Source organism: Papaver somniferum, unplaced genomic scaffold, assembly GCF_003573695.1.
Source record: "Papaver somniferum cultivar HN1 unplaced genomic scaffold, ASM357369v1 unplaced-scaffold_128, whole genome shotgun sequence".
Classification (NCBI taxonomy): domain Eukaryota; kingdom Viridiplantae; phylum Streptophyta; class Magnoliopsida; order Ranunculales; family Papaveraceae; genus Papaver; species Papaver somniferum.
The window spans coordinates 10,896,409-10,904,603 of record NW_020621936.1 but is presented as its reverse complement, the minus strand read 5'-3'; the positions used below and the strand labels follow the sequence as shown (position 1 = coordinate 10,904,603).

At 37.0% G+C, this 8,195-nt stretch overlaps 1 protein-coding gene across 1 annotated transcript; it reads left to right on the top strand.

Moving 5' to 3' along the window:
• The first annotated feature begins 3,372 nt into the window (after positions 1–3,372).
• Positions 3,373–7,879, top strand: LOC113331935 (bifunctional riboflavin biosynthesis protein RIBA 1, chloroplastic-like). The gene is made up of 7 exons (XM_026578569.1): positions 3,373–3,679; positions 4,244–4,550; positions 4,697–4,918; positions 5,267–5,589; positions 5,741–5,870; positions 6,524–6,820; positions 7,335–7,879. The coding sequence occupies exons 1-7, from the start codon at positions 3,627–3,629 to the stop codon at positions 7,563–7,565; spliced, it is 1,563 nt and encodes a 520-aa protein (XP_026434354.1). The 5' UTR covers positions 3,373–3,626; the 3' UTR covers positions 7,566–7,879.
• The last annotated feature ends 316 nt before the right edge of the window (positions 7,880–8,195 follow it).

The window sequence follows — 8,195 nt, the reverse complement described above, 5'->3', positions numbered from 1 at the left end:
TGGTTCACCAATTCAATCTACAACTACAAACTACAATGCATCAATGCCTCTTTATTTGAATCACATTTTTTATTTGGTAAAGCTCGGCTTCGCCCAAGTCCCCATTTGATTTGGTAAAGCTCGGCTTCGCCTCGTCCCAAGTCCCGATATGATTTGGTAAAACTCGGCTTCGCCTCGCCCAAATCCCGATATGATTGGGTAAAGCTCGGCTTCGCCTCGTCCCCAGTCCCGATATGATTTGGTAAAGCTCGATTTCGCCCAAGTCCCCATTTGATTTGGTAAAGCTCGGCTTTTCCCCAGTTCAGAATTCTTCAATTAACTCTCCGCCTTGCCGGATTTGAGAAGACCAATATGAATAAAAACGAAAAAGCATTCCAATACATGAGAACTTTCAGATAGTTTGAGAAATGGACTATGTTACAAATATTTAAAAGGTAAATTTGACTTTTAACACACATTTAGCTCCCTTATCCACATTTAGGATATTAAAATCCTATAAAGCCCTCAAACCAAAAAAAAAAGGAAAGAAAAATCAGCCCCAATAACAGCATTCTACAGTTATGTTGTTTACTTTATTCTAAAGCATGCAAGATTGGCTTACCACAACTACTAAGCCATATCTCATAAATGAGCTAATAAGTGTAACCCATATCCCCACGGACATCACGCGGGTTACATACTTCCTTACATACCCACACCACAGTAGACATTACCTACGAGTCAAATTTTAAATTCTAATCTATAAAGAATATAAAGAACCTAATGATTCAACAGTCACACGACATATTATTTGGTGGCGCATTACAATGTGTTTTTATGAAGTTTGTTAAATGAACGCTACCGGAGTTTTCTGATGCGAGTATGTTACCCTTATGTCTGACGCCATGTAGTGTTTGGACTTTGGAGTGACAGAGTTTTTCTTAGCTAATGCCTGACATCATGCATGACACATAATATGGTATCTTGGATTCTGGGTATATCAAGATAATGGATTCCTTCAGCCCTACAGGAAAGTGGGATTTTTTTTCCAAGCAAGAAACAAAAATAAAATAAATTTTTCAATTATTTTCGTATGCCATCAGATGAGGGCGGTTTCACAATTTTTTTTTTTTAACCAGGGATTAAACCTGGAAGTTAAAGAACATGAAGAACAAATTACATAGCCCTGACTGCAAGTCACTTTCTCATCGGACCAAGGATCGAATCTCTAATAATCGAATCTCAGTTGACAGAATCACACACAACAAAATCCCAAAGAACCAGTAACCGTAACAATAACACCCGCTTGTATCCGGGCGAGTTTGAATCGGTGAAATATGATCCACAACCCTTGAAGAACATTTTTTTAAAGTACTCTAAAGGCTACAGCTAGAAGCAGGTTGCAATGAAACTCTATCAACCGGAAAACAATGAACTCGCCGGATAAATCGTCGGAACTCCTGTACCTGTCGGAGAAAATCATAACCAAACTTGGAGCGGCTGTCAAACAGATTGTGATCCAAACTTAAGAACCCCATTACTGAGATGATCACAAAATCCACAAGAGAAAGTAACAGAGCAGGGCAGATAAAAATAAAACTAAACCTAATAGCCGGAGGAGTTGTTGTTGTTGCGATTTGGTGGTAGATCGGTGTTGATGATAATATGCTTTGATCTCTTGTCTTCATTAGATCACAAATCATACTTGAACAAACAACAAACATTCTCAAACAACAAACCCAAAAAAGCACAGACAAACCCTAGATAAAGCATAAAAGAAAACTAAAACAACAAGAACATAAAATAAAGGGAAACAACATCTTCTAGCCGAGAACAGACGCTGGAGAGCAACAAAGAAGCATGGAGAGTAACAGAGGGCGGTTTCACAACAAGCAGCCTAATTTTTTTTTGTTAGCAAGTGTAGAATGTGCTATGTAGTACTACCACTCAATTTTTTTGGTTTTTATTTTAAGAAACCTAGTATCTAAAATTTGATTTTTCCTATTTGTTTGTTGCCACTAAACTGTTTCAGGTGCATTTTATTGACTTGACTACCTGTTTCAACATTATAGCCATCTTGGCGGAATTTTCTCAGAACTTGCACGTTTTTCCATGAACCCGCAGTAGCAGGCCCGATATTATTGAAATGAAATAATTCTAGGAGTCAAATTCTCCTGTACGGTTAGACCATCTGCCATGATAGTTAAGAGTATGCTTAGGAAGAAGCTGTACGGATATTAATCACGCTGGAATCTGGATTAGCCTTTGAGAATTCCCATAATATGGCATCTTGTTTTGCTCATTTCTCTCGGAAAACCTAACAAAATGAAAATTACATTACAATACATGACGATGATTAAAATCTGTCAAACAAACCGCGTCGACACGGTGTAGAACATCTATCTATAGTTTTAAGGCTCTTTTGCTAGGTGTGCATGCAGGACGCATATGCGGCATCTCTAAATGCAAAACAGCAAATCAACTACCAACAAAATCTTTTAACAAACATGATTTAATTTTAAGTGTAGTTCAAACTCATCCAATAAGTCATTTATTTATAAATTTACTATGAGATTACATTAGAGCGAGTATAATAGTGGGCGAATTTTATCTTGCCACTTCAGTATTTCGAACAATTTTTGGAAGTTTGAAATTAGTGGTGGAAGAATTCCAGAGGGGAAAAAAAGAAGTTCAACGTTAATTGGACTGCCATCATCGTAAATCTATTGTTTGGTTTTTTAAATATAAGAGTATCTCCATTAATCGGCGAAAGTCTTGATTTTAATTGTCAAATAGGATGTAAGATCTAATTTCCTTACAATTTCATCTATTTTCACGAACATTGTAATCGTTAGATAACAATTTCAAGCCATAATTCTTTTTTATTTTTTATTTAACCGTTATAACGCTCGCTATTTTAGAATAACGTATACAAAACGTCTTTTTCTTCTTCTAAATAACGCTTTTTTTGTCCGAAACATGTTCACCCGTCAAAACGTGTTATAACGGTCACGCCCAGTGACAATGACATGAGCCGTGACATGTTCTGCAAACGTTGGCGCTAATCAAATTGCCTCACTCATTTGGATTTCAAACGCTCTTCACTGAAATTTTAGAAAATGCGTCCGAAAAAGTGTGGATGACTCCAACTCGGAAGTAATTAAACGTTACAATCCACACTTTTACCTCACTTAAAATAGCTAGGACTCCATTCTAGCATAAGACTCAAAGTGAGCTTAAGTAATCGCAAATATATTTATGGACCGGCCGTGAGATTATAGCGTTAAAAACCGTTAGATCAGATTTAGTGGGACCCAGTGATCTGTCTAGAAACGTACACAATTTTCTGAAAATTAATAAGGGATATTGCAATATTATTTCTTTCAGCAATAATCTCTGTAATTTCTTGGTGGGTGGTGCCGTGGTGGTGGTAGACGATTAAAAAGTTTCAAGCTCTTTGAATGTATCCATTCAGCCATCCAATATAAATACCAAACCAGTAGTCATAATAACTCCCAGTCTCGTCTTCATTCACCTTTCCTCGTTTTCTCTCTTCTATTTCTCAGCTTCATAAGTAGGAAAATTCTCCCAATTAACAAAGAATAGATTATTTCCAATTTAGATTAGATAGCTTTTTTTGATTGAAGATGGCGTCTATCAACCCTTCTTGCTCTATGATTACTACTCCCTCCCATTCACAGTAATCTCCCTCTCTGTCTCTGGATCTGAATTATTGATTTTTTTCTGAGATTTTATAGGATTTACTTGTTCTTCATTAATCTATCTGGGTCTCTCTAATTTAATTTAGTGTCTTCATCCATGGGTTTGATTTATTTGGGTAAGAGTATGTAAAATTCTGTTAGGTTTCTTTTTGAAACACCCATATTTTGTATTAGAATTTGTATATGAAAGAAATTCAATTTCATTAGTTCCATAAGAGATTGCAACTAGCTTATGTAGTTGCCTTTTCATTGTGAAATTGATGGAGCCTCCTGTATATAATCTAGCGCGAAGACCTTCCTTAAGTAAATCGAAGTTGCTTACTCATGGTTTGCGTGCTCTATGTTTACCTAACAATATGAAATTTTGGTTACAACTGTTTTGTTGTCCAGTATGTGCCTAATACTGGTTCTAATTTCCCACATGTTGTTTTGGTGTGTTTACTTATGAAGAGCACTCTGGCCGCAATATATTTGTAGATTTTTATGGATGTTTTAATTGATAACTTGCGGACTGATCTGACTACCTTCTTTTTGTTATGAAGAGGGAGAAAATATTTTAACTGGTTCAATGGGCTAAGATGTGATAACTTGGTTGGAGCAAATGCAAACACTTCCAATTTTTCCATGATTAGACTGAGTAATTCACGTAAAGGTGGCAGTAGACTTAGAGCTGCAGTTGTTTCTGGGGATGAACAGGCTAAATTATCAGGTGCATTTGAGACCCTGGCAGCAGATATGATTCCTACAACTGATGATTTCTTTATGGACAAGGATGAACCCGATTGGGATACGCCAACGGGTGGATTCGCTTCCGTTGATGAGGCCATTGAAGATATTCGTCAAGGCAAGGTTTGTTCTCTCCTTGGCTCTCTCTCTCTCTCTCTCTTACTCTTATCCAAAATTAGTGAAAAGTTGTATCCATAGCTCGGAATTGGGTATGATGTGGCATGATCAAGCTGTCTGTTGTTTAATTCAAGTCTTCCTCTTTATTGCAGATGGTCATTGTTGTGGATGACGAAGACAGAGAAAATGAAGGAGATCTAATAATGGCAGCAGAATTAGCAACTCCTGAAGCTATGGCGTTTATTGTAAAGCATGGAACTGGAATTGTGTGTGTCAGCATGCAAGGAGAATACTTGGATAGGTTACAGCTTCCTTTAATGGTTCAGACAAAGGAGAACGAGGAGAAACTTTGTACGGCATTCACAGTAACAGTGGTATGTCATTTTCCTTCTTAATACAACTAAAAGTAATTTGTTAATGTTGATTCCTTTACAATCCATATACAAGCTATGGATTGTCTTCTCCTTGCAAAAAGTAGTGCAAGGAAGGGGAGAAACCCTTAAACCCTTAATTGTCATCTATATTCCAAGCCATAGCACTCTCTGCAAACATGATCCTAGATTTAATCCTCGATTTGGGCGAATCACCCAAATTTGTGTTGCATTTTTATATCCTTTTGTTGTGTGACTTTTTTCTTGCTTCAATAGTTTACGTGTATAATCTTCTATTCATCTAAAATTATTATCTTTCGTCGCATATTGACTATAATGGGGGTTTTTTAGGATGCAAAACATGGCACAACCACGGGAGTGTCCGCCCAAGATAGGGCAAAGACAATCTTGACTCTTGCATCAAGAGATTCTAAACCCGAGGATTTGAACCGTCCAGGACATATTTTCCCTTTGAGGTATAGGGATGGAGGTGTTCTCAAAAGAGCAGGGCATACTGAAGCATCTGTTGATCTTGCAGTCTTGGCCGGGTTTGACCCTGTTGCGGTTCTCTGTGAGATCGTTGATGACGATGGTTCCATGGCAAGATTGCCAAAGCTTCGTGAATTTGCCCAGCGAGAGAAATTGAAAATTATATCAATTGCTGATTTAATCAGGTAAACATTCTCATATATTTAATTGATCACTCTTGGAATATCGGTAGTATTTGTGGTCATTTTGGTAGGCATTTGGCAAGTGTCTTTAATCTTCAAATTTGATTCCTAAACCAGTTTTGCTCAGATTTATATTTCTTGTGAAATTTTATAGATATAGAAGGAAGTCAGATAAACTGGTCGAGCGGTCCTCTGTGGCACGTATACCCACCATGTGGGGACCTTTCGAGGCCTACTGTTACAAGTCAATGTTAGATGGAATTGAGCATATAGCCATGGTGAAAGTAAGCGAAATTCTTGAATTTGAGAACTCTCTTTAGTGCTTTTATTTATTTGTATTTTCTGTTTGTTTGATTTTTTTCATCACAATGAAGTCTAAAGATAATGGTAGGAGGAGTCACATATGCTTATTATTATATGTTCTTGTCTGTGAAGATTCTATTGTTTATCCACTTGAAATGGAACTTTTTTTTCTCTCTGAAAGAAACAAATATATCAGGATAGTTGAAAAATTATAAGCAAGTAAGTTGGCCCAAGAATGAGCCTTATTGAAATTGTGGTTGTGACATTCATTAAGAGTCCTCCTGGTAAAATCAATGTGTTGATGTAACAACAATCTGATCTTCTCTCTAGTTAATGGGAGATCGTACATTTAGACCGAGACACTTCATTCCATTCTGAGAGTTCACATTAGCTACATCGAGCATAATGATACATCCTGACGTGTCACGTTAGACAACAAAACTGTACTTCATAGATCCTAAAACAGAACATTCTATCAAAATTATTGAACCATGTTGTTACCCATGTGTTGTCAAACTTCTAGAAATGCACGTCATCTCAATACGTCAATTAAGTTGTCAGTTGTCATCTAGCATGACTTGGAAATTGGGGTGAAGCTGTTACGAAATGTTGAATGTATCTGTGTTGTAAACAGGGTGATATTGGGGATGGTGAAAACATTCTTGTAAGGGTACACTCCGAGTGCCTTACCGGAGACATATTTGGGTCGGCAAGATGTGACTGTGGGGATCAGCTTGCACTTGCCATGAAACAAATTGAGGCAGCTGGAAAGGGTGTGTTGGTGTATCTGCGTGGGCACGAAGGAAGGGGAATTGGTCTCGGCCACAAGCTTCGTGCGTACAACTTGCAGGATGATGGGCGGGACACAGTAGAGGCAAATGAGGAGCTTGGATTACCTGTTGATTCACGAGAATACGGCATTGGCGCGCAGGTACTTGTTTTGTTCAAACTTCGATTAAAGCTTGCTAAGTTCGCGAGAAATTATATATTACAATATTTTAAAAAAATCCCCTAGAGCAATATAGAAAAAGCGAAGCGAAAGGAGGGAAACATGCATTATTATCTTGAAACAAATTTGGAGAATGCACAAAATCTGACATCTAGTAAGTGATCGAATAAGCAAAACGTTTCTAAAAATAAATTGGGAAATTAAAGGCCTTAAGAAATTTGATGTGAAATATCATACTTCACAGCAAGGCCTAAATGATATTCCCAACTCAGTTAGTGAACTAATTGTTTCACAAAAGCATCTACTTAAAAATTTATTCCCAACATGTTAATGAAGTAATCGTTATTTGAAAGCGCCGGTCTTTTCTTTCCTTTTTTTGCAATAGATATAGAATATTTTCCGACTTTGCTTTGCAAGATATTAAAGAAACCATAGCTCTAGCTCTGGACGAGAATAAGATTAAGGCATTTGCATTTATACCTTTAATTATTTGCAGATATTACGAGATGTCGGTGTACACTCAATGAAGTTGATGACGAATAATCCAGCGAAGTATGTTGGGCTTAAAGGTTATGGTTTGTCAGTTGTGGGCAGAGTTCCGTTGTTAACCCCAATCACAAAGGATAACCAGAGATATTTGGAGACAAAACGGAAAAAAATGGGCCATGTATACAACTTTGAATTTAATGGTCGCCTTAACAATCTCATAAGTGGTAATGAGCAGTAACCTCTTCTGATAAATCTGACAAGGATTATGTACTTCAACTCGTGATCTAAGGAAGCCCCAGATGCGTATTTTTCCAGTGAGATGAATCGTGAATGATACAAACGAGAGTACTTTTTATACGGCAGGTAAGCGGTATCAGACAAATATTTGAGCTCAAATAAGTTGCCCTTGTTTCATTTAGTTATGGAAGTCCAAAATTACTAATCCACTGCGTTGATTCTTTTTCCTTCTAAAAGAAATTATTTTCACTGATGATATTGTAAATTATTGAGGAAATGTTCACCATTAATGGAAGCTTGCTTATTTCTTTGCCATTGCTCAATCTCTGATCTGTTACGTGTTGGAAATCTCTCTAGTTTTAAAGCTGAATATGCTGGTGTTTAATGGATCACTCCAATCTCTTTATGTAGTAGTGTGTGGATAAATAGTATACATCTTCACTTCTTGATGATTAAAGGGAAAGATGTTGCAATTTGCTGATTCTGTGAATTCTGTAACGTGCTTTGACATTTTATTGGATATTTGCAGTTTTTGAATTGGTTGTTTTTACTTGAATCAACAGGATAATTAACTTTTTTATTGATTGCATAAAAACCACAATGGTGCACCTCTCTAGAAGTGTTTTTTTTT

Excerpts from the sequence above, each read along its gene's own strand:
- LOC113331935 (XM_026578569.1), top strand. The coding sequence starts at position 3,627 with ATGGCGTCTATCAACCCTTCTTGCTCTATGATTACTACTCCCTCCCAT. Across the intron at positions 4,551-4,696 it reads AAGATATTCGTCAAGGCAAG|ATGGTCATTGTTGTGGATGA; the intron begins GTTTGTTCTCTC and ends TCTTTATTGCAG. Across the intron at positions 4,919-5,266 it reads CGGCATTCACAGTAACAGTG|GATGCAAAACATGGCACAAC; the intron begins GTATGTCATTTT and ends GGGGTTTTTTAG.